This window comes from Larus michahellis, chromosome 4, assembly GCF_964199755.1.
Source record: "Larus michahellis chromosome 4, bLarMic1.1, whole genome shotgun sequence".
NCBI lineage: Eukaryota > Metazoa > Chordata > Aves > Charadriiformes > Laridae > Larus > Larus michahellis.
The window spans coordinates 51,039,534-51,067,480 of NC_133899.1; the positions used below are offsets into that span (position 1 = coordinate 51,039,534).

The 27,947-nt window shown below is 36.2% G+C and overlaps 1 protein-coding gene across 2 annotated transcripts in view; it reads right to left on the reverse strand.

Moving 5' to 3' along the window:
* TTBK2 (tau tubulin kinase 2) overlaps positions 1-27,947 on the reverse strand; it is a 99,037-nt gene that overhangs the window by 65,941 nt on the left and 5,149 nt on the right. For both annotated transcript variants that reach the window (XM_074584689.1, XM_074584688.1), the window contains exons 2-3: positions 6,136-6,295; positions 659-806 (exon numbers count right to left, since the gene is read on the reverse strand). In XM_074584689.1, coding sequence (XP_074440790.1) covers positions 659-806; positions 6,136-6,204 — 217 coding nt within the window. In that variant the 5' untranslated portion in view covers positions 6,205-6,295. The remainder of the gene's footprint in view (positions 1-658; positions 807-6,135; positions 6,296-27,947) is intronic.

A 27,947-nucleotide genomic window follows, 5' to 3' on the forward strand; every position in this document is an offset into this window, starting at 1 on the left:
CCTCTCTTATGAAGAGAGGCTGAGGGATTTGGGTCTCTTCAGTCTGGAAAAAAGATGGCTGAGGAGGGACCTTTTCAACACTTATAAATACCTAAAGGCTGGGTGCCAGGAGGATGGGGCCAGGCTCTTTTCAGTGGTGCCCAGTGACAGGACAAGAGGTAACGGGCACAATCTTGAGCGTAGGAAGTTCCACCTAAACATGAGGAGGAACTTCTTTACTTTGAGGGTGGCAGAGCACTGGAACAGGCTGCCCAGAGAGGTGGTGGAGTCTCTGTCTCTGGAGACATTCAAAACCCGCCTGGACGCGTTCCTGTACAACCTGCTCTGGGTGACCCTGCTCTGGCAGGGGGGTTGGACTAGATCATCTCCAGAGGTCTCTTCCAACCCTATGGTTCTATGATTTTATGATAAGTTTTGCAGCAATTTAATTTTTGTTGTTCTTTTTATTTTCACGTCAACCTCTTCCAAAGAAAAGGTTCATTGTAGTAAAACTTTCAGAAGCTGAAAGAGCTTCTATTCCACTGTTAATAACCATTTAGCAATAACCTGCAGAATGTGGGGAATATTTACCCAAACTATTACTAAATAGAGATTATAATGATTTTTTAAGAAGATACACTGACATTCTACTTCTGGCATACCCAGGGTACAGCCGTACCTTGCAATTTCTTCAACACAGCTACTTCCATTTTCAGCACTTGCTTTGGTTGCTGAGCTGATTCGACCTTCAGTGCAACATTTTCCCGAGTAAGCAAGTCCAGTGCATCGTAAATTTCTCCAAATCCTCCACCACCAATTTTCCTCAACTAAATTGGGAAAAAAAGAAAGAACAAAAACAGATTTTAAAAAGGGGAGAAGAAAAGAAAGGAAACAAAACATCAACAGTTCTTTGTACTGTCTGTCGTATTGCAAATGCTGTTGTATTACTAATAGATTTTAAAGTAACATAATCGTATCCTTCGGCATAAAAGAGCTACTGAATAACCTACAAAGTTATGGTTACAGCTTGGAAAAGAATTCTAGAAAAACAAGTTAATATACCTGATCTCCATCTGCACTAAACTTGTATTTAATACAACAGAAGAATACGCTAGCATTCCCAACACGAACCTGACCAAAGCCAAAGCCAGCATGCTGAATAATGTCTTTCCCTAGTCACATACTACCCAGAGATCTTCAAATACAAATGCACAGTCACATTTTTAAAATATGCCATCTTTTTCTTTTTTTTTTTTCCCCAGAAATATGCACACTGAATACTAAAGGTATAAAAGTTCTTGGACTTACTGAAAAGAGGCAGCATTTTCTATATATGCAGTGACTCACACATAACAGCTAAATCATAAATGATAAGTAATGGCTAAAATTATCTTTGAATATATATTTTAAATGTTACTCACATGTACTTATGGTTCACCAATACCATTCTTATTAACAGACATACTAAAGAAACTTGCACCACTGGAAGTTTCATCTGTGTTAGGAAGACATTAAAAGAATGCTCCTGGCATATTACTTAATTTGCACTACATTCAGAGCAAATATTAATGGTTGCATTTTCATTCTGCTTCAAATGTTTAGAGAGAACTGAGACTTGTCTGGCTTTCAGTATCAAAAATATCCATGTTATTTCATGTAATGCTTTCATGTGGTGATCTCCCCTATAGCTACCTTCCTAAAGCTGATAAAAAGAGAAAAGGAGACAAAAAACTTACCCTAAGAAAGACACAATATTGTATTTTCACTATATTTTACCTTGAAAGAACTGACATGGTTTTCTAAATGTCATTTGAAAACGTACTAGTTGCTAAGGTTATATGACTACACCATATTAAATGTCATCTAAACATTCCGGGGATCTAGAGATCAGCAATATGCTGACCTATCTTCAGATTCTGAAAATAAATCTAACGTCTCCTAATCCAGACAATCAGCTATCTGACTGAGTAGGAAAAACAATTTCTAAAATAGCCTAAGAATAAGGAAGAAGGTAACAGATAAAATATACATAATGTTTACTTGCATTTTTCAAGTCATATTGCATGAAATTCTTATTCTGTACAATTACAACAATAATCAGTATTTCTTCATGCACTTTCTGTCCCGAAGATCTTTTACCATTGCAAGCAACTGCTATTTCAATAGCCTTAAGATAAGAAAAATACGTAGTGTATCTACATTACTACTCACTTACGGCCAACTCATTGCCAATATTAAAAAGGTGCATAGGATAGACAGCACACCACATTTTCAGACCTACAGAACTAACCCACCTAAATACCTGCTTCAAGTGCAACACCTCTTAACTGCAAATGCACATGTTCATTTCTTTCTAAGTAGCACACTAGCTGTTAGCAAATGCAGGCTCCACTTCTCCACATGCTTTCTCTGAAGCAGCATAACATGCACACTATGAACACACGCCTAAACCTGTTACTCTTTAACCTACACGTTTCAAGAGCTTAATGAGTTCCAGTACAGAGTATCACAAATCCTAAATAAGAAGTTTGTGTCTTCGGACATGACTTGTTTAAAGTACTATTCAGCTAAGAATCTAGGGTTAACTCTGAAATAATGACGAATCCTAATAAATAGAAACCTTTCAAGTCTGATGAAATACCCAGTATAACTTGGTTACGTTCGGATGTATTTAATATATACAGTGTTATTCCTTACAGAAAGGAAAGAGATCTGGCACCTAAATATTGAGAAAAATAGTAAGATTTAACAGGATTTTATATATATATGTATATATTAAAAAAAAAAAAGATTGTGTGTATCTATATATATCTCAAAGATGTAGCTTCGTGACTAATTTGGCCATTTTAAGTCTGCGCTTTTCTGTTTCACTTCTTAGTCCGGTAATGCCATTATCTTGCCTGAGCTCTGAGCTATTAACAGGGCTCCAACAGTTAAACATAGACATTGATCTGACTGTAGTTTTCAGCATAAGCACATAAATTTTCAGCATAGTACAAGCACAGTGGAGACAGTGAGAATGCATGGTGAAAAGGGTGAGAAGGGAAAAGTAAAGAGGTGACATAGCCATCCTCACCCCTATACAAACTTATAGCAGTTTATCATATAACTTCATTTACCAGCTTTGAGAAACAGCCAGATGAAGAAAGACTGCCTCTGAAAGGTTGGGTTTTTTTCTGCTTGTGTGCTTAAAAAAATTTAAAGCAAAAAAAAAAAAACAACCCCAAAACAAAACCAAACACGCCACCACACTAATAAAATAAACAGATCAATTTCTATCCTCAGATAAAGTGTACCAGAATCATTAACATACATCCAATAATGACGTCAGTCAATAATTCCAGACACAAATTAACCTCTCTCTGATTGTAGAAAAAAATATTTTCCATGCCCTTTGTCATCAGGTCACGCACCGCATTCAGCAATGAGCCCATATTTTCCTTGGTCATCTTCTTGCTGCCAGTGTCCCCATAGAAGCCTTTCTTGTTGCTTTTCACATCCCTACCAGTTTCAACTGTCAGCTGAGCTCTGGCTTTCCTCTGTATTCATCCCAAAACACAGAGGCAATGTCTCCATACTAATCTTGGGCAACCCGCCCTTGTTTCCACCTTCTGTTTGCTTGCATTTTGCTTTTGAGTTCAGACAGGAGTTGTCTGTTCAATCATACTGGCCTCCTGCCATATCTGCTCGACAGCTCTTGCCTTGACAAGGACCTCATTTGCCCTTGCTTACACACTGCATGGCATTCTCCCATTTTGTACATTAGTTTCAAGCTTCTCTTCTTTGCATTCAGCTTCGCACATCCCAAACTCATTCTCTCCCTTCTCTCTTCCACTCCTAGCTCTTTGTATGCTTCCAGTCTAAAGCATAAAATTTCCAAAATGTTTTATCTTGGTACTTTTACTTACACTGTATATTGAATGACATTCATAAACCTACCTAAAAACAATTACCATTACAATCAAGTCTCTCCAAGTCAGGACTGTAATAAATGTTTCAAAGGCAAAAAAGAGGGACAAGAAAAGGCATCGACAGAGGGTAAAAGCAAATGCTAATAGATACAGAAACCAGTAGAGAGGGAGGGTGTCACTGGGGAAAAAAAAAATATTTTATAACGTCTCTTCTGTGCTTACTTTTCAAAACAGAATCACCCTAAAGAACATTTAGGCTAAAATTAAATTTAATTGAGCATAGTTTTTTAAAATGTTCATGTCCACAAATTCCAGGTATTTTTTCAAGATTACAAAGACCAAGTTCATGAACAGCAAAATTCTGAAAACTTAATTTCAGCTGCAAATCTTCACACGACTTCCAGAACGTGTACTTTGTTTTTCTTGAACTGGTTACAACAAAATAATCTCAGGCAATCATACTACGAGCTGCCACTCTTCAATAGGGGAAAAAAAAAAAACCAGGATATTGGGAGAGTTCACAAGGAACAATCAGAAGTACTACTGATAATTAGGGACAGTACTCACTGTCACCAAAACTTGGAAGTCTGCTGATTTATACCACCTCGTCTTTCTACACAAGGAATTTTTAAGTACTCTACTGCTTCAAGAACACTAGGAAAAAACTTCAATACTTCATAACCTAACAGAAAAGTATTATTAGGTTAATATATACGTGTCAAGCACTAAGGAATTTCTAAAGTTTGCATGCTATTTTCTTCCACTGGCAGACTGTCCCATGAAATCCTGAATTCAGAATGAAGTATATGGCCTTAGATGCCATCAAGAAATCTTTAATGTTTGCTACAGAAATTAAGAAATTGAAAAGTTACCCACAGGCAATATTTGTCAGTCATCTATCTGTAATACTTGATTTGGAAAACATACAAGTTAAAATGTATAATCACACGAGATGAACAACAGCCTACTCTCAAAATTTTCCAAAAGACACAGATCTAATCATCATTCCTCATTACAGAGGAAAGAAAATAAACCTGAAGAAAACAGGACTACTGTTGCACGTATCAGACAACAGAGTACTTTTGTGGATAGCAATACATCAGTATATCATTATCTATTTATAATGCTATTTTGCTCTATTTGATCAGATTCAAGACTATGCTTTCAGTTTTTACTTAACTGCAATATTGAGATGCAACACAAGAAACTATTTTAAAAGTATGTACACCCTCAAGATAGCCGTTTAGGTTCTATTTACACAAAAGGAAATATAAAGATTTCCTACACAAAGCTAGTAGCAGCTTCCTGCATTTTTAAATGAAGGACAGGACATGAGATAGTTGAAATTGTTTTCTTTATATAAAATTGAAATGAATTATGAATCTTTAACTTCTATGTTCAGTCTCACAGTTTTAAATAAAATACTGAATATGGGAGCAATATAAAGCAAAGATGGTGCAAAGAAATAGTTATTCAGCATCCATTCACAGCCTACAAAACACACAGAGATACCCACAATGCTCTATTACAAAGTGGGGTGTTTTTTTTCTTTTTTTACTTCCTTTCTTTTTTTTAAATCTCAAAAAAAATCCACAAACAAAAAATTCTAAAGTGATCAGGGAACGGAGAAGGAACTATGAGAACTCAGCCTGTTTTTCCAAGCAAAAATAGTTTCAAATGGATACTATTTCCTTCTAGATGTAAATCAAGGATACAAACACCAAAAGGGAACAGAGCTATTTATGGAAAAGCCAATACTGGCACACAATCAAATGGATGTAAATCAGCCAGGAATAAATCTATGCTATAAAATATAACAAAAATAATTTCTAATTGGAAGAGCGGCAAGTTCCTGAAAGACCTTCCTACAAGAAGTAACAAATCTCACAATCCGATGAGCTTCAAAAGGGCGCCTGACTGATTTCCAAAACAGACTGACAATCACTGGCTGACTGGATTCTCTATACTAACAGGACTCTTCCAGTTGTGCTCTGAACAGGCACTCAATCAGGATTTAAAAGCTTTCCTAGGTCCTTACCAGAAAAAAGCCCACCTTAAATCAATATAAATTCTTTTTAAAGTAGAATAAGAGAGACAAGTGGTTTTGAAGTCCTTTCAACGTTTAACATAAGTATTAAGCAAAATACATCTCACAAGAATTTTGAAACAGATTTCAAAGCACAAACTACTTCTTTTCAAAAACATGTTTTAAAGAATAAAAAGAGTTGCAAGAAGGCATACTCACCACCTTCCATCTTTCTTTGACCAAGATTCCCACACTGAGGATGTCAGGCTGCTCCCCTCCTCCACTCATTGCAACCTCCTGACGTTATGGAGCTGCTATGCAAAGTCTATGCCAGCAGAAACCATCCAGATCCCAGGAGTGGCTTCCATTTAACCAGTGACTGCAGAAACAGAGCAGAACATGGGATCTCAGTGATTAACAGAATAACATGAAATACACAAAAGTGTTGTGTTTCTCACCTAGCACCTTAACTAGTGTTTCTATCCCATAGTGACTTAGGTTGAAACTCTAGGCAAACAACTTCCAGTACATAAAGAAATTCAAGTATATTCACCTGCCCTCTCTCAAACCTCCAAGCCCAGTCTCAAAATAGTACTAATGAACATAAACATTGTCAGAGTTATATTCTGCAGTCAGTTTCAAATTGTTGTAAATCATAATTACTTTTAAATTTAATTTTAATAACAACAACTTTTAAAATCTAATTAGTAATTTACTAATAATTGGTTAAGTAATTAATAGTAATATATAATAAGATTAAAGTAATATTAACTTAAAAAATTACAATATTAAAAATAGATACTTAAATCGGAATTGTAATTTATTGCACTGCATATGGACTATTCCACATTTTATGTGTTTCACATAGCTAAGATTACTTATGATTAAATAAGTCTAAAGCACAATTTTGTTTGTTTATGTCAGGGTACAAATAGCTAAAGGGAAAAAAAAACTTGTCTTGGGTAATTCTATCAGTGTAATTTTTTAATTTTCTGGCTTTAGGCAATCATCTCTAAATCAAATTTTATATAGCAATATAAAAATTTGTCTTTTAGAGATTAATCCATCCATAATAGCTCCCATCAGCAACTACTACAACGAATTAAAAGCTTATTTCATTTGTTTGAAGCTTTTCTAGAATTGTGCTTATTTGTTACACTGGTATAATTACCCAAGTGTAACTCTTTGTACAAACAGTCTTATCCAATAATAAGACTCTTCTAAAGTGTTTTTGCTTTGGGTTCATTTCTATCACTTCCAAAACAGCATAAGCTAAAAGGTAAAGGATCTTTTCTCCCTGAATCAACACGAATTGTATGCAAAATTGGTACAACAATTCTGATTTAAATTAACGGTATGCCCTTCCATGTGGACAAATGCCAAGTTTACTATTGGGACTAAATTATGCTTTTTAAAAAACAACCTGCTGCTTAAATGACCTGGCTTTTGAGATTGATGTTTGTTTGACATGACAGTAACTGTGGGATTTTTTCATATTCTTTCATATTTATTTTTTGCATTTCATTTATGCCTTTCTTGCTTCAATTGTAAATTCTGACATTTAAACCAACTCCAAACAAAACAGACCCCTCTGGAGAAAAATTACTCTGGATTAGTTGAAGATCTAAATTTATACCAAATTAGAGTGGATTACACCCCTGTAAAAGAGTGTTCATTCAGAATATGTAGCCTGAATTGGTTTAATTCAAACAAATTAAAGGAAACCAAATTAAGATTGCATATTCTGAGAAACACATCCAGCCTGCAATTTAATCAAGTTGAACTAAACCAATTTAAATTCTACTGGTGCTGGTAAATTCTCCCCTGCAGATAAGGACAAAATTCTAAAAAGAACTACAGTTATTTTCATGAACACCCTCAACATTCCTAACTACTGACCATAATTACTGGCCTTTCTAACAGAATTATCATAACACAGTCAGGTACTAAGTAAATCAAAGAGAAAAGTAAATGGCACTAATGAAGGGAAAAAGGTCTATTTCCAAAGTTACATGCTTACAACACATACAGTGATTTTCCCGTTTGCTCAAATCTTAGTTTCCCCTTCCACCACTCGCCAGTTACATCAAAGTGAGTGGTGGTCTTCACTAAGTAATATGTTTACTCCTATACTGGGACTTCAAGGGTGGGGTTTTTTTCTGACACCTCCTTAAAAAAACAGCAATAGAGAAAGTATTCATCTCACCAGAGCAAAATCTAAAATTGGCACGTATGATTTTTGCTAAATCTTTCAAACATGAGCAAAATCCATCACCTGCAGGAAAAGTAGATGCTTTATTACAGCAAAGATACGACATCAGTGGGTTTAGAGTTTTTTGTTAATATTGCTATCGGCCTTGATCTGATACCTGATTGGATACTTTTATTTTAAATACATTTCAAATTACAATTTTTAGTCACAGCTCTGACAAACATTTTTGAGAGCTATTCATTCATGGATTCTTAACCATACTAAGAGAGCATCAGTAACTGGCCCAGAATGCAACAGTACAATACATATATCCACAGAACCATCCCATACTTTAAGAATTATCATAGAAGTACCGCATTACTGTAGATAACATCTGCACGGCAGGGTAACGAATATTCTTCATTTATACACAATTCTTCAGTCTTATTCCCATAAATCCTAATTCCTTGTTAAATCTCTTGTCATCTTATTTCATTACAAAACAATAAAATCTATTCTATATTATCAGTCACCGGTACTCAAAGCAGCAAAACCGCAGGACTTATTAAACCATCATGCACGGGAGGCAAAAGTTCTCTCCTGAGCCCCTGAAGGCAAGGTGCTAAAAACCTCCTGCAAGCACTATTTTACTTGAAAAATGCAAGTTTTACAAACACACTGAGGTTAATTTGAAGAATCCTATTTTCTTCAAGACACCAAATAAAACAGCAGGAGGATTCAGTCACAATTTTCAAGGCCAGAAAGCTTGAAATTAGCTCAAACTTTTACCTACCAGGCCACATAACTTCACGCCCTTCAGTGAATTAGCAGACGCTAATATGTCAGAGTCCAAATGATGAAGAGTCCCCTATCTTCACTGGTTCCACTACGTCCCTTCCCTCATGTTGCAGTAAGCATAACTTGCTTTGTTTCAAGGTTTAATCTGCCTAATTTTAGTTTCTTACCACAGAACTTTGTTACCATTTTGGAAACCAAATTCCATTCCCAGTAATTATCCCTCATTTAAGCACCTAAACACATTTACTTACCTCCTCTAAATTAATAAATTAAGCTTTAAGCCTTCCTTCTTATCCCATGGGTCTTTTATGTGGTCCTCCTTTGAAAATCCTCTCCTTGCTCCACATACTTCTTGTGGTATGGGCAGCAACATTGAGTTAGACACCAGACTGAATTACACTCAATCATACCAATTCCAACTTGGAGAAAAGACAAATTTTTATTTCTTTATGATAGCAGTCTTATTTCCCTAATTTAGGTCTGAAGCTGTTTTAAACTTTTGCTAAATCACAACTGTATCAGATGCTTATACACCTCCATGCTTATACTCAGGCACTGCTCTGAGAAAATGGTTTCTTTAAAGCCTTTTTTCACAAGCTGACTGGGTTTCATTGCTCTGATGCGTTCTCTAACAATCAACACTATATAACTGAAAATCTGTTATTAACGTACTGCAGTGGATAAATATCATAGTATTCCTTACCTAGTAACAGAAAACATGTATTCTGGTAGGTGTAATTTAGGTTATGATCGCCTTCTCCAAACTCATGTGGAAAAAAAAAAGACATTACCGGAGAGTATTACATTTAAAGGTCTTTTGGACAGACATAAATATGCATTCTTCAGAGGTGGTGCTCAGGACAAAATTGAAACTGAAATTTCTGCAAATTTTGACGGACTGAGATTCAAACTGTTTGGCCCATTCTGAATTCCATAGATAAATAAGAGACTCATAAAAGTATATTCTACAGTCCAATTTATATTACAGAAATACAGACATATGTTGCTTTCAGTGTAGCTATTTAACAGCCTACAATGCTGTTAAACAATTTAAGAAAGCTCCAGCACGTTCTGTATCCCACTGAAGCAGAGGAATAGTTAATGACATACAGTCAAGGGGCAAACTTTCCCTTATTCATTCAACGGATGAATCCTTTAACAGTGCAGTTCTATAGGTAGCAGTCCAGTTATTTTCTGCACAACAAACATTTCTTTATAATTCTCCTAAAAAAAGTAATAGCCATTTTAATTGCAATCTATCTCATAAAATTCTATATTCATTAACTCATCAGCTACCTTCTCAGACCAGTTTATCAGATCAGAGGAAATGTGTAACATAATGGAATTATCACAATGAAAGGCAATTAGACGTCTGTCAAATTTATTTCCAGGTGACAGGTCATGGAATAACTAGGACAACACAATAAGTACTGATTTTGTTCCATAACATAAGCCTTTCCCTGGGAACTGTACACAGTATAATACAAGAACAGGTAAAGGTGGGTTAGTGCTTATATCCAGAATTTAATATTGAAGAAACAGCATCTATTATTTAAAAATCTTCTATCCACTTTTTTAAACTACATATCACCCCTGCAAAAGACTTCTTTAATTTACCACAACCAAGCGTACTAAAAGATTACATGCTATTAGAAAACAACCGTGCAAAAGTTCCAGGAAAAAAAAAAAGTCAGTTTTGTAAAAGCTGATTCTAGTTCAGCAAGAAAAGACCACTGGTTTATGTAATTCATGTGTGTGTGTGTGTATAATTTCTTTAGAGATGGACCTAAACTGAAGACAATCTCTGCTTACCAACCTTTGTAGATGTTGAAATCCAGATCTAAGGTTGAAAAAGTAGCACAGACAATTTTGGCTGAATGGAGGTACTGTAAGTTTCAGGACAAAGTAAGTAAGGACACAAGATTACTTCTGTTCCACAGAAAGGAAAAGTACGTGTCCTGTTGCCTCCCCTGTGGAATAATAGCAACTTCTTGCTATTAGGAACTCTCTATGCTTATTAGGAGCTCTGTTTGCTTGCCTTCAGTTCATTTAAGAAACTACTAAATTAATTGAATCCACCAAAGTTGCTTTCCACTTCTGTACTTTCTACTTTTGAGTAGAAGAATTTAAAGGAACGAAGAAAAGTTTAATAAGTCAGCATAAAGAGAAAATCAGGGCAGGAAGAGTTCAAAGGCCCTAATTGCACCACATTTATGGTAAAGTCCACTTTCTTACACAGGCTAAGAAGCATGTTCAAATCGTAAATTCTAAGGCCAGAATGTTTTAAGCGTGTTTATTTGAACATCCAAACTAGAAAGTTATCCTATACTTACAATCTGAATATTTTCTAAATACATTCATTGAAGCTGGAGTCCTAAAAATCATCATTCAGCATGTCAATGACTAAACTAAATTTAAGACCTTGACCTAAATTTCCAACCATACTGGTTGTGAAGAAAGTCTTTTAAAAAATTCAACACATAAACCAATGCCATTTTAGGTTTTCCTATCTCAAGCTCGTGGGTGCCAAAATACTCATCACCACTTACAGATTCCAGGTGTGAAAAGCTCCCAACTGTCTTGTGTGCTATTGCCAAAGAGTCTAGATTTCCTTCTGGCAACTTCTGCACTTACAGCTATGTTGTTATTACAAAAGCGGCAGTATTTTCTCAGTTTGAAGACAGAGGTAAAAATATAACATTTAGTTTCAAGATAACAGTCTTATTTTAAAAACACATATTTCAAGCTACCACACTATTTCCAGTTTGCAAGAGAATTCAGCACCAAAATGTTACGAAATCCCAAGTAAGGCAAAGTTTATGGAAGGAGTGTATTATCTTTTACTAAACCAACAGATAGAGGTGACAAAAACATACAAGTTCTAGGCACGCAAACTCTTCTTCAAGTCAAAAATAGAATAAGTAACTTTAAAATTAAATTGAACTTGAAAGCAATTGCACTGAAGTAAACTTCATAATGTTTCTTGATTAGATCAACTGAGATAAAAGGTACTTGATATCTTGCCATAAAGAAAGGGGAGCACCTGGGTATGTGCATGACAGGGAAAGACTATAGGGTTGTGGCTCCTATGAGAAACACGGCATGTAATTTATTACCTACAAATTTTATGGTCAGGGAAATTTATGGTCAGGGAGAATTAGAATGAGCCATAAAACAAAAACTCTGTTTAATCCGTTATATTTTCGCCATGGTACTTTTGTGCTGACTGAGTTAATTTCCTAATTTGATCTGTCACACAATTGCACAAAGACTTCTGTCAGAACAAAAGAAAGAATGAAAGTTAGCTGGGGGGGGACAGGGAAAGGCTGGATTACTGTGGTGCTTTCAACTCAAGCTAGTTGCTGAACTACCACCTCAGGTGTAGAGCCTTCAAGACTAATATGGAAACCCAACCCTTTGGAGAGGTTAATTTCATTTCAAATAACACTGTATTATTCTCAATTTTTTTTCCACAACTCAGAGTGAACTCCAAATAAGAAAAAAAGGCTTGTGAAACCCTATTAATTACTCCAAAATTAATTTTAAAACCCTAAAAGTGTCATTTGTTTAAAAAAAAAAAAATGTATTTCTGTGTCTTAGATTAGCTATAACTGTTTTGATATTTACAACAAACCTAAATGAAATTAGAAGAGAGGTTTTTTGCTATTACAATAATTTGTTTTACCTGTCATGAAAGTCTTCTTCAAAGAAACTAGTTCTCTGATTGCTTACACGAAGTGAAAAATATTTTCAAGCCCGCAAATGGAAAGTTAGTTCTGCAATTACCTGTTGTAACAATTGCATTGTTACAATAATTATTTTTCAAGATCCTTGTAAAATTTTCATTGCAGAAGAGTTAAGTGATAGCAAAGTGTGGTTTCGAACACTGATATGAAGACAGCTTGAAGTCAAACAAGATACTTTAAATAACGACATAGTAATATAATACCAAACTATTCATAGTTTGGATTTATCAGCAAAATAAAAATCTTTGTTTCCAGTTTTTTGAAATGTTGGAATAGTCAGCTCTCTTCTTAGAATACACTTAGAGTATTAATAGACTACCATCAATGTCACTAACTTTATATACCAAGGACTAATATAAATTGATCCTTTAAGACACTCGTAAGTATTACCCTTTCCACTAGTACTATCTATTTTTATTATTTGATAAATCAATTTTTTCAGTAAGGAAAACACATAACCCATGCGTATAACACACAACTACAGAAGGCAAGAAGGCAAACTACACTACTCTTAGGAATTTCTTCCAAAGCCTACACAACTTTTGGCAGCAGATACACAGTGATTTATAGAGGAGGAAAGCTGCGGCTAAGGACCGTGCAAGAATGATGCAAGGGCATCTATACAACTAACTGCTATTAATTTCTGAATGCTTAATCCAATCAAGTAAAATTCAGGGTAACCTCTAAATATAAATGGGAATAACACTTAACTTTTTTGAAAATACAAAACAAAACAAAAAATCAGCAGAGAAACTTCGCTGAGATGATCAGATAGATGACATGCGCATAGCAGAATGCTGTCTGCACTGACAGTGATCAAATGATCAAGAAGGCTGCCAGTGGCAGACAAGCAGCCCAGCTGACAGACCACAAGACTATACTCATTGTACTGTGCCCTGGCTGCAGCACCACGCATGAAGTGATCTGGACCTCACTAACAAAAGCTGAGAATTCCCTTGATATGTCAGTTGAGAAAGCACATCACAAAAAACACGGTGAATAAGGCCTGACAGTTTGCTAAGCAGAACAGGAGAAAAACAGAGGAATAATCTCTTTTTAATCTGTAATGCCTAATCTCTTAGCATCTTTATCTTAAGGGCATGTAACTCTAAATCTGCAGCTGTATTGCGATGAAGAGAGGGCGCTGGCTGTGCACACACAGGTATTCCATCTCCTTAAATACCCGAAGACAGTAGCTCTCCTTTTTGCCAATATGCGAAATGAGGTCAGTAATTGCTGCACCAAGCAAGGTGACTCCAAAAGAGCCTATCTGACAGGAAGATGGAATCTGAGTGAGCCCACGCAGTGCAGGAGATCTACCAAACTCTGACAGGCTTTGGCCTCCTCAGAGAGGGGAATGCACAGCCACCCTCCCACACAATGCAGCAATCCCTGAAAGAGTTAAGGAGGAAAGACGTACCATCCCATTATGGTTTATGCAGAAGACTCTTCAGTATATTCAAGGAGGATTGTACTTTCCAGTAGTAGGTCAACAGCACTAGAAGTCAGGCACAAAAAGATGAAAAACCACAGAGACCCTGTGCTGACCCTCACGCCAAGACAAACTCAGCACTGATCTCAGCATCCCTAGGACCAGCGAGTAGGGGACAGCCATGTGAAGTGAGCCCTTATGAACTGCCAAATGACTTGAGAGGTGGGAAATGGCTCGGTGCTTGGCTATACTGAAGAAAAGTGGCACTAAGGCAGCTAAAATAAACACATAACAAGCTAGTGCCAACAGAACAGCATGAGTCATTACTTTATCCTCAGTCTGAGCTGGCTTCAGAGGGGCCCTCTACAGTGCCATGGAGCCTCTCTTGTTCCCAGGATATTCCACAATGATCTGATGGGCTCAGGCAACGTTGAATCTAGAAGCACATTCCAGAAAAACAAAGGAGATATGTAGCTCATCTGTGACTGCCTGACCAGTCTGCCCCTAAAACACATTCATGCTGGGAACTTCCAAGGTACCGGGGTGAGAGTCAACAGCATGACTTGGCCAGAGCACGCACTTTGTAGCTGTAGTTGAAGGTAGCTACAAGCAACAGTGACTGAAACTTGAGCTCCTAACTGGAAGTCCTTCAAGGTTTGAAAAGGGAGACAGGTATTAAAAACTGAAACGGAACTTTGGCAAAGGCATTTAAAGTTGGGACAAATCCAAAAATATCAACTTAATTTGCAGCAGAAAAAAATTAGGTTAGACAGTAGAAAAGTAGATAGCATGGACAGCTAATCACAAGACCAGACAGGCTGCGTTAGATCAAAGATCCACCTAGCCCAGTCTCCTGTCTGACTACTGCCAGCAGCAGACGTCTAGGGAAGAATATAAGGACACAGAAAGCATATAATCACACTTTCCCAGAGTATTTTCTGAGGATATAGCGAGCTGGGACACAAAACACTTTGAGCCAAAGACAGCATCAAAGATTTTTCGTTTCCGAGTTCATCAGATCTTTTCTGAACCCAGGAAAGGTTTCAGCATCCATAACACTCTACTGCAAGTAAATCATAACTTAATTCCATGCTATGGGAAGAAGCACGTCCGTTTCCAATTTATCTTCTGCTAGTTACAGTTGAAGTTCACTAAGTCTTGTACTGGAAGGTAGAGTTTACAGTTGCTCCCTGTCACCTCTTAGTCCTACACAGGGAATATGCTGCTAACTACATGCCCCTTCATTTATCTCTTCGCCTATTTAGTTTTTCCACTATTTTGATCACCATTTGTTTTTTTCCAGTTCTACTACATCCCCTCTGAAACTTGGAAACCAGCATGGTTATTAGGCACTGACCTGCTATTTTAGAGAGAACCTACAAGACCTCATTCTATAGAAGTAAGCTCATCACTGGGTAAATTTTAAAATTATTTTTCCCTCAACTAAGTGCTTTATGATAATTTTCATTTATCACTACCTCAGACAAAGTTGCAAGGTCTTTCTCCAGCTCTTCCCTGTCTTCATCTTTACCAATTTTAATACCCTTGTATCACCAGACCTCATAACTTCAGTATTTGCATCTTTTCTAGATCATCTGTGAATACACACTACACCACAGAGCACTACACTTTTTAGGCTATCAAGCTCAACATTTACGTTTTAAATTCAGGTTCCATTAAAAAAAAAAATATATTTTTTATCCAAATTATTCACATATAGAAAACCTGACTCATGATCTTCCATCTGGATCATTAATGGCTCTGCTTTCAAATGTGGAATGGATTCCTTGGATATCTAAACACAATCCTTCTTCAAAAGATCATCATTCAGCATGTGACATAATTCAGGGTCACATTTTTTAGAGATACTGCCTGACTTGGTCTTGCAAACCAAGTAGCATCTCTAACATAGACCAAGTAGAAAGCAAAGCACAAAATACATGTTAAGAAAGACTTGAAAAAGGTCAAAAGGAAGCCAACAGGAATGAACAGCAGGTAAAGAGAATTTCTAAGTAGAAAAAAAGCAAGTAATAAAAGGTAAATTACAGCAAGTGCAAAAGCACAACAAGGACAAAGCAAAATAGACTGAGGAAGAAAAATAAAATACATTAAAACTAATAATAAATCTTTCTTCAGACAATGGGAATAGAAAGCTTACCAGAGAATAAGTAGGACCAATAAATGGTCAGGGTATAACAGGCGTATTCAAAGAATGTAAGACTGCAAGAGAGATGCTCAGTGATTTTTTGCATCTGTGTTGACAGTGGAAAAAAAACCCAAGAAAATACCCAGAAAGAAACACTTCTTTTTGAAACACATCAGAAAATTTGCCTTATACTGAAGTGACTGAAGAAAGGAATAGGGAATAAGTAAAACAAAGTTAAAAAGTAATGTCACCAGTGTCAGATGATATTTAGCTGGATTTAAAAGAAATGTAAGAATTAAATAGCTGATCTATTTATGATTGTACATAACCTCTCGTTTATACCTGCACTGGCACATAAAAATTGCAGTATGGTGAATATATTGCCAATTTTTAAAAAGAGTTACATAGGACATCCAATAAGCTTCAGGCCTGGAAATCCAATATTTGTACCCAGCAAATTAGTAGAAATTGTAATGAATTGATACTGAATGTTTGAATAAAAGTGATAAAGTTGAGAAGATAACATGGTTTTGATAAAACAAACTGCCATCTTCCAAATCTCAGAGTTCTTAAGAGAGGCAGTCAGTCACATAGGTAAGAATGATCCAAATTAAGTCTATTTGAATTCCTAAAATGTATTTGGCAAAGTCTTTTTAAAAAAAGACAAACAGATACGGCATAAAAGGACAAGTCCTTTACAGAAAAAAATAACTGGCTAAAAGGCAGGAAACAGAGGACTAAACAGCCATTTCACCGTGGGAAGAGGCTACAAGTAGAGTTCTGCAAGAAGCAGAATATGATCCATGCAGTTTAAGGTTTTCATAGATAACCTGAAAAACAGGGTGAGAACTAAGGTAACAAAAGTTGGCTTACAATAACATGCAACTTGGTTTTTAAAAAGCAGAAATAAAGAAAAGATAAGGAACAACTGTGAGGAATTGCTGGGTGACTTTATGGTACTGCATAAGCAGGCAATAAAATACTAGATGAGATTCTGTGTAGATAAATGTAAAATTAAGTACATCAGAAAAATTATCCTAACTTCTCATTTAAAAATATGAGAAACTATTTGCAAAGAAGAATAAGGTCTTGGTACTATGATATACATTTACAAAAGATGATAACTCAATGCTAAATAGCAGTCACAAAAATCCCACAAAACCTCAAATGTTAGGAATTCAGACAAAGCAGATAACAACATGAAGATCATGTATATGTCCATGGTTCACTGATACCTTGAGTATTGTATGCAATTCTACTCCTTCCTATCTCTAACAAAATAAAAATAAAAAGGTTCAGAAATTGGAACAAGATCATCTGAGACACAGAATAATTCCCACACAAATAAAGAATGAATGCCAATTTTTTAAAGACATGATGGGAAGTAGAGAGGGGTATTTGATAGAGGTCTACAAAATCACTAGGGGCACAGGGAGGTTGACTAGGAATCAACTATTCACGATCTCATTCAATAAATTCAATCAAGAGAGGTTAGCAGGAGCCAGGCTCAAAACAAACATGAGAAAGGAGTTGTTCATGAATTAGTAGCTAACCTCTGCATCTTCTTGCCAATGGATACCGTGAATGATAAAGGTTTTCAATGGTTCAAGAGGACACTTGACAACTATACGGAAAAGAAAACTATTACAGGTTACTGAAAATACATATTAAGCACATTCAGCTCAGGAAACCCCTTAATAGAAAATGGAAAAGTACTAGAGGAAGTATCAGGTATATTTTCTCTGTGACTATACTTTTCCTTAGGCACCCACTTGTGATCACTGTTGAATACAGATCTTTAGTCTGCTCCAGAATTTTACGTTCATACGTGTTTGGGAAGATGGAGAGAGGACAGAGAAATTCTGCTTCCTGTAACATCATAAATTCAAATGATCTGAATTGATGAGCTGCAATTTGAATTAATTTTTTGTGCATAATCTTTTGTCAGTTACTTAAAAGAAGCTCCAACCCTAAAACTGTTGAATAACTTACTGTTGTGGGAACGACAACCGAAAGTGAACCATTTCAACTCGGAATCACAGAATTTTTCAGAGTTGGAAGGGACCTCTAGAGATCATCTAGTCCAACTCCCCTGCTAAAGCAGGATTGCCTAGAGCACATTACTCAGGACTGCATCCAGGCGGGTCTAGAAAGTCGCCAGAGAAGGGGACCCCACAACCTCCCTGGGCAGCCTGTTCCAGTGCTCTGTCACCCTCACCGTAAAGAAGTTTTTTCTCATATTTGATCCGAGAAAACTCTTTTGCTGGCACTTCTGTGAAGCTGTTATTTGGAAAAAAAAAAAAAAAACATGTTATAAACCCTGGCATGCAAGAAACGCTTGAGATCTCAAGTACAATTTGTGCCATTATTTCAACTTCTACTTGTCATGTGTTGTCCATTCTATTTTATGCTGGGTTTAGTTTCTAGTCTCAGTGTCTCTATATGTATTACTCTTCCCATCTATTGATATATTTCCTATTCCCTCTAGCACCAGGCTTCTCATTCAAAGGCAGGTTTTCCCATGGACACTAAAAACTAATACTAATCACTAGTATTATAAGCTTGACATCTACCTCTAACAAAGGTGCATCAAGCCACTCTGCAAACAGCAATGAAATTATGTTGATTTAATAACTTGCAGCTATAGTACAGGCCTGCTACTTTCAATGATCTTCTGCATTCACTGATCTTTTTTCACTTATGATTGAAGCAGAATACTCCTTTTTAAATTTAGTTTCATTACACAGAGCAAGCTTGTGATCCTGTCAACCAGTAAAATCAGAAATATACTCCTCAGCTGAAGCATCAAAATCTATTACAGTATGTATTTTAAAAAATGCAGAATGATAACGCTTTTAAAAATGAGTTTCCATGTATCTTTTACAAAATGTTAACTTACATAAAGATGAAAGAAAAATGGCTTGGAGGACTCACAGTGTAGCTTGGGACTTGAAGCAATTTTAACTATGGCAGAGATCAAGCCACTCATAGGGTATCAAATACATCTCAGTTTTGGTGACATTAATTCATTAGTGGTCATTATGTTTTAATGGTTATGACATTTATATTCTTACATATATATCAAAAAGTTTCTTATAATACTGCTTTTGCTAAAATCTTGTGTGGTAATAATGTAAAGTTTTAAATTATACCTACTGCTATAGAAAAAAAGTTAGACTATTCATAGAATATGCTATTATAGTAAAAGACTTTCAAACATTAAAATGTACAGTGTTATCAAAACCACTTAACATCGTATCATCATATTCAAATGATATCACAGCTAATAATGCTACTTGAATTACATCAATTCTTTCAATCAATAAAAAAGCAGCAAAATCAGTTTAGACAGTATGTTTTAAATTTTTTCCTATTTATGTTGCACGTGCAATTTATGCCACGTGACAGAGAGATTCTGATCCAAATTTTGGCAGCAGACTTTGTAGCTTTTTAAAACTTTTCTAAAACTGGAGATTCACTTCCCAAAACAGACTGGTACTACTGAGAGTCCATAGAAGTACATCACTTTTTTGCTAATTCTATTCTACCAACAGAAATATAGAAAAATATCCTCAGCTCTTGTAAACTTTAGAGTAGCCGGCCACAGGATCTCACGCATTCGGTCTGCTCAAGTGCAATATCCCTATGCTTCTCACTTTCCTCTCTTCCCTTTGGTCTTAACCCATTGTCTCATAACCACTGCAGCCTTCACACGTGACCGGTTCTTCTTTATTCCTGAGTAACAGGTCCAGCAGTGCACTTCCCTTAGTAAATTCATCCAGCACATCAAAAACTCATCCTTAACAGTCCAGATGACACAATGAACTGGACTAAGGAACGTATCTCAGATAATACTAAACCTTTCAGAAAGGTTTAGCTTTAAGCTAGCTCCATTCCCTGATCTAAATCACTAAGTGACAATACAAATCCTTCCACCAGGAGAGAGGGTGAATGGGTAGAATTGCTTTCAAGGTGGCAGTGCTGGTTTAAAGTATGTACATGTGTATCTAAAGTAAAGCATAGCTGGTGTTAGCTTAGCTGGACATTACTACTGTCAATAATTTATTTTTCTCTCCTCCAGCCTAGCTAAAACCTTGCTTTATGCAATGCACTCTAACAAAATTTTTGTCCCAGAGACAGAAGTTATGCCAAAATACCATAAATTCAATTATTTAGAACCATCTTAACAACAAGAAAAACCTGTGGAATCTGCAAAAGAATTTTAATTCAAAAATACACTAAAAACATACAGGCTTAGACCTCTGTTAAATCATCATCAGATCACAATCGAGCCTTTTTTTTTTTTTTTTTTTTTAAAAATGTCTCACATTCTGCTCACCCAGAGAATGATTTTTCTCAACAGGACTAAACATTCCTCACTCAATAGGGAGCTTTATGCATGCACAGAACTGAGCTAGAAGAATTTTAAAGCATGGCATGATTCAATAGTGGTGATCATGGATGGATGAACCTCCACAGCTGTAAGGATTGTGGGTGACTTCCACACATTGGCCAGGTGGAAACAGCAAATTTGTTTTACCCATAAGCTCATACATTACTTATAATTTTTCCATTACTTTATCCTACAGCTGCCAAAAACATCACACCAAATACATCCTTGCCAACCCTAAAAAGACAATTCCATTATCTCTGCTGTTATCATGTTACCATGTGACTTCGTTACACAAGTTCAGTATGATAAAAAACAAACTATAGCTGATTGATCAAAGATATTGATTAGACAAGGGATGGTTTTTCCTCCCTGTATCTGGCTTCAGAAAAGACTTGGAAATGCCTCTAACCATTACACTCAAGTAATTCTATAGCTTGGATGCAGAGAACCAACACATTAATACATGTCTCCTAACCTCAAGGCTCTCTTTCTCTTAACAAAGCTGGTACAGGCACGCAGGGTCAGATTTTTAACCATGAAATTTCACAGAATGCCTTTGACCTCACTGACAGTCAGGTACAGCAATGCTACAGTTTGAATACAAAGAAAACTTTATTTTAAAAATCAGTTATTACCTCTGGCAGCAGCTACACATTTGACAGGGATTTTTATATAGGCGACAGGACAAAAATTTTAGGCTGCTAAAGGTGTGAGCACCAAGCGAAGCAAAAGTATAAAGAGCCACAACAACTGTGATTTTCATATCTATTTTACGTTACTTGAGAGAACATCAGATACTGTGTTCAATTTAGCCAAAATAATAATAATAATAAAAAAAAAATCTCTCATGAACAGCCACAAACAATTGCTGTAAAACAACTGGGAAGACATATGACTTTTCTTCCACAAATAAGTTACAACGTACAACTGATGAAAAAGGAGACAAGAATTCCTATAATTCTGTTACCACTTGACAGGATATTCACACCTCTTAATGTTCTTTTCATTTTTCTAAATTGTTTTGGTTGGATAGTCCTCAACAAAAATTCATACGGAATCTCTGAATTTTAGCTAAATTCTAATCTTTGCTACCTTTCCCACAGGAAACACATTAGAGAGGCAAATCCTGATTACATGCAATACCATGCAGGCTTTTTTGTTCAATTCTTACCACTGGATTAAGACTTTTTGTTCTCCTAATTACATTCAGCACATACACACCTTTTTTCGGTCTGGCACTACCTGCATGCAAGAAAGAATGATACAGAGATTTCTAAATCATTTGCTAGAGAAGTGATCACACACTTTTGCTGACATAGATCTTCCTCCCCCAAGAGGACTAGGCTTTTACCACATCATCAAATATTTAAAGCCCTCCAACATAGGGGAAAAAAAACAGGGTAGAAATACCCTTTTTAATCCATCTGTTGGTCATTATCAGTTGTCAAGTCTGACAAAAGGACAACCTGTCCCTGGAAAGTCTGTTAGGCTGAGGTAGCTGGTGATGGGAACAGCAAGAGAAGAGATTTGAGTCTCAGGTGCATGTTCAGAAGTTTTACTTAAGTGTTGACACCTGCAGTATTGAAGTGTAAAAAGTGGTTTTAATTTGCTTCAATCCAGTAGCTAGCAATAAGAGTTCAATAACTACTAACAATTGTTGAGTAAGAATTTTAAAGCTGAGAAATCAAAAAGGATGAGAGAGACTTACATCTTACTTTTAAGGAAAAAAACGTACCCCTGGATAGAGCAATCGTCATACTCTCAAAAAAGGAAAGAAGCTCAGTCTATGAGGTAGAGATTACTTTTTTGTGTGTGTGAAATAAAATTGGCATGTGTATGGTGATACATATGAAATGAAGCAAATTTATCAAAACGTGGCATGAGTTTAAAACAAAAAAAATCATAGAAATTATTTTCCATTGCCATGTTTAAGGACTATACAATCCAATTCACACACACAAAGCCTAACTAAATAAAAATAAACTAATCCTCCATTTTTGCCTTTTTTTTTTTTAAATACATCTAGAGTTCTCTCCCTCAGGTTCTCTTACTTATCAATTCTGATTCTTTGCTGTAGCTTGTGCGGCATTGCTTCACGCTGCACAGAATAGCGATCATCTCAAGAAATTCAGGCTCTTGCCTGAGAGCCATGGAGTCCTCACAGCAGAAAGGGATCCAAACCTCTCATCAGAAAAGGCCTGAGGAAAAGGAATTAGATCAGAAAAGGGGAGAAGGAGGAAGATGCCAGGTGTTCAAAACAGCTTCTAGCACAGTAGCACTCCCTTGTCTTGCTTCTCTCCCTGTTCTTGTTACTACTTCCTAATAACTGCTAATGAGGCCACCAAAGCTTAGCAGATTCTGCTCTGCATCAAGACTCTGAGGTATACCTGCATCAAAGCAAAAATTAATGCAGGGAATCAATAATGTAGTATTCTTTATAATACTGCTATACTAACACACTTTGTAATAAAGAATATTATATAACATACTTTTTAATTTACATACATATACACACCACACATATGTGATCTTACATTATATATACACATATATGATTACATTATTTACATATAAATTATGTGTACATTACATACACACTATTATATATTTTATGGAAATACAGAACTTTGTAGTTGTATCAATGAGGATTCGTGTCTTTAACCATAACTACTGACACAAAATGACAGCAAATTTGGCAATGTAGCTACATATAGATGCAAATGAATATGCCCTAATGCTTACTAAATGTAAGGTATTTGTAAAACTGAAATACTAAAACAAGGGGGTTTACGTTTAATAATAACTAAAAATGGGGCTATCACTAATCCTCTTTAAAGTACATAACAAAGAAAAGAGTGGTGTGGGGAAGAAGACAGAACACAGGAATTAGTGGGACATGGAGGAAAAAATAAAAAAACACCTAATCTCTCCAATAAGCTTAAAGTTGGTTATAGATGTTACTGTTATTTTCCAGGTTCACCTTTGAAGGCTGTTTTATAGAACTCTCTTGAGGCCAGAGCTGAGATCACAAAACAGGTGTTCTGTGAAAATTATTAAACTACAGGCAGATTAATGTTTTTGCCCTTTATGTGCTGTCTGAAAGTTCACTGTGACGCACAGTGATTGCTAAGTTTTGCTTTGTAGTTAAACTTTATAAAAGTGCATTAGAAAAGTTTATATCTCCTGCTCGAGGATGGTATAGGTACACTTGGTGTCATTTGGATGACAAGGAACCTGCTTCTGACGGCAAACTTCGCGTGAACTGGGGCTGTTAAAAAGCCAGGAGCACTGGTTCTGGGAAAACTTCTTTACTCCCGATATAGGCAGCAATTGCATAAAGATTTTCTGTGCGGCTCCCAGCATATAATGATACATGAAAACGAGATGTTACAGCCGCCTTTTTGTAACGAAGTAATTAACTCCTTGCCTGGCAAGCGCCGGCGGGTCAGCACCCTGGCCAGCTCAGCGGCACGGACCAGCGGCCGGCGGCCAGCGCAGCCCCCGGTCAGGGGCAGCCCGGCGGGCGGCAGTGACGGATGCACGGGTCACCCAGAAAGGGCAGAGACACCTCGCACGATAACGATGCATCTTCTAGTCCCACGATAACTACTAGTCGGATGCTGCTAAGTTGGACAGGTTGAGAAGAACGCGTTTGAATAACTTGTATTTTAACAGGAATTTTCAAGGAGATTTCTGAGTTATCAATGCAGATTCCAACAGATCCCTGAAACATAGAAAACTCCAGAAGACAGTTAATGCTAATGTTTGGAAAGGACAAATAGAATTACTTTGATAACTATGGGCCATCAGCTTGATATCAATTCTGGGCAAAACAGAGTATTTGAGTATTAAAGAATTACAGGAAGACAATGTAATTACTGCCATTCAACTGAAGTTCCCCTTCTTGTCAAACTAACTTTTTACAATGATGTTACAAGTTTGGCCTATAAAGATAATAGTATTATGGCACTTATACTTCTGTAAGACATCTACGTTTGTACCACGCAGCACAGCCTGTCCTTAAGAAACTAAAATGTCAGAAAATCAACAGATCACACATTAAATAATGGGTGCCAAAATATAACTGTAAGTTAACTGAACCAACATGTCTCTAATTGGTCCCATAAGAATCAGCTCCTGACTTTATACTGAAACATTTTTTACTAGGAGAAAGAAAAAAAAAAAAAAGATAACGTTTGTAGTTGATACTGAGATCAGGTAGTGGTATAGAACAAACTGTATCAATTGTTTAATGGACTGCAATCAAACTACACATGTTCCAACTCGAGTAGAAGAAGACATTATACATCAAGGAGCAAAGAATAAATGAAAACATCACCTAACATGATGCTGATAATCAGTCACTTTTAACAAATGTATCTGCTGCAGTGTTAAGGCTATGACAACTACGGATGAGTAGGCAAATAAATACTAAGGGAGACTGTAATACCTCTCTATCTGCTCGTTTTAGGATTGCTGCTGGAATATTATATCCAGTTCTGGTGTTCACATTTCAATAACAGATTTTTTTATAAACAAAAAGGTGCAGAAAACCAAATTATTAAAGTACTGGAGAACACGTATTAAGTGTCAAAATCATGAAATTCAATTCCTTCAGATTATCTAATAAAAATTGCTTTAGTCAAGAGATCTTACAAGAGATCTTCATTCTGAGGTATAAAATCACATGAGTAAAAGGTTAAACCTTTAGATTACTTTGAAATAAATAAAAACCTCCAAGGTCTCTAATTTCAGTGAATAAAGATATTCTACTATTAGAATACTTCATGAATTATTTCAGTGGATTTCTCATTACTGACAATTCTTAAAAGACAACAGAAGGATTTTTCTAAATTATATGCTCTTATTCAACTGCTGTAAGCACTGCTAGTAATTATTGTTAGTAATTCAGAGAAGTCCTAGGGAAGCTGGTGTTATGCATGACGTTAGCCTCAATAACCACAACAGCTCCCTTGGTCTTAAAGCAGTCAGGCTGAGATAAGTGATGAGTTTTTTATCTTTGAAAATTAACTATAAAAGTATACTTCATTATGAAAATATCATTCTCCTAAGAAAATTTAGTATGCTGAGACTGTCCGAAGTCCACATAAGTACTTTTCAGCTGTCCACGGATAAGTTGAAAACTTAAGGCATGGCAGAATGATGAGGCATAAGAATCAATTTATGTATTATCAACATGGGGATCAAGAGACTCTCAAAAGTTATTTGAATTTCTTACCCATCAGAAGAGATAACAGTGCAAGCTCAGATTTTAACTATTTGCCAAACAAACACAAAACTATTCCTAAGAACACAACAGCAAAGTTTCCCAAAAACCATCACAGACTTTCATTTAATTCTTACTCTAAAAATATAAAGTATTACCTGTTTTAAGAAACACTGGCTGTGCGTAAAGACAGACAGACATTCAATACCAAATCTCTCAGAATTAAAGCTGGGGCTTTAAAAACAATCCTGCTTGTATTATTGACCTATAACCTGCCAAATTTGTATATTTTGAATGTTTAAACACTCAATCTATACAAATAAAACATCTAAAACTAGAAGAAGTTTTACCTCAGATTGACTGAGTGCACATCTAATTTTGTAGATATGAAAACAGTAATACATGACAACATAATGGCAAAAGTGTAACGACCCTAAAATAACAACAGTATTCTACAGGTTCTTGAATTTACTTATAAGAAATACAATTCTATTAACGCAAGGTTTAAGGTTGTTTTTTTGGTTTTGGTTTGTTGGTTGGTTTTTTAATACAACAGTCATTAAATTTGCTTTAGGGCTATTCAATTCTAAAATGCAGTGAAATACTGCTTCATTTTGAAATTATTATTTAAACAAAACTGAATTTCTATTCTGTAAGAGAACACGGTGGATACGCAATCATATGGCAAGCAGGGTTATGAGATTTCTACTGAGAAACAGGAAACATACAATGATATGGGTGAAATCTGTGTACATTTTTTTTTTATTAATTCTAGGAGCTAGATAGTAATAATACAGGTAATAAATAAGAATATAGTTATTACTACTCTTAAGACCAAGATTCCGCTTTTACCACTTTCAGAGCAAGGAATATAAGGGTACATTATAATATGTCAACACCAAATATGAGCAATATCTACTGCAAGGCTACTCATATGGCAGGCCCTGGTCCTGATTCAGACCATAAATCAATTCTGTCTGAACCTTTACTCCAGGAAAGAAAACTACTTTAAGGATGCCATTACACGTCGATGCAGGTCCTCATAATAGAATTGATGTATTACCTACCAACTCCAACAAGCCAGCCAAAGTACAGCTGCTCTCTGATTGCAGAGGGAGGTCAAGGGAAAATTGACTCATCAAGGAAAGGTTAGTCCAGTCTTTGGAGATATGTACAGAAGCACGGCCATGTGACTGAGGTATCCTAGGCTCAAAACTAATGAAATACATAAAAACAACACGGACAACAGGGAGAAACATCCAGCCTGAACTTAGCATCTAGCCCAAATTTCCTTATCAACAGGGAACAGAGCGTAACATCGCCTCAAAGCAGCCTTTCAGATAAAATGTTCCTCTTCCTCTCGCCTCCTCACCAAGTTGACAATAAGCAGAAAAACCTATCAGCTGAGCACCCACGCTACAGTAATAGAAAGAATCTGGTTATGACTACTACCTCAGCTAGACATTCAGGGTGAAGTTGCACATAACAACAATGACCTAGCAAGAGTTATAAACCTATCTCAGAAAAAAAAAAACCAAAACTATAAACAACTCCCTTGCAAGAAACAATCATTCTCTATCAAGTTAGCAAATTGAGTCAGCACAGCTCAGAGATCAGTGGGCACTAGAAAAGGCACAGGCAGAGGACCTCATCTTCCACTTACAAACAGCAGCCAGCTGTTAGACTGGTTCAACAATAATGTGCAATTTCATCCACAGGAGCTAACACATGGAAATTATGATTATTATGTATGTATATCTATAAATAAATGACAACCAGTACCAGTCAATAATGGAGTTTCTTTCCTGCATGCATTTGCTTTACTGGGGGAGGCTCAAAACTCGCTCCTCAGCTTCAGCATCAATTTCTTACTTCTTGCCTAGTCAAGACAAGAACTGCCTGGGTTAGCTAGCGCATTTCTCCCACAAGACCAATACATACTTTCTTCACACTGATCTATTTTGTGATTCTTTCATGATTTTTCTCTGTTCAGACAAATTGTTCAACAGGTTTCCCCACTGGAAACACCATCTTGCTCAAACCTGTAAAACTATAATGTGACCCAAATCATCATGATTATCACAATAATCCCTAAAGC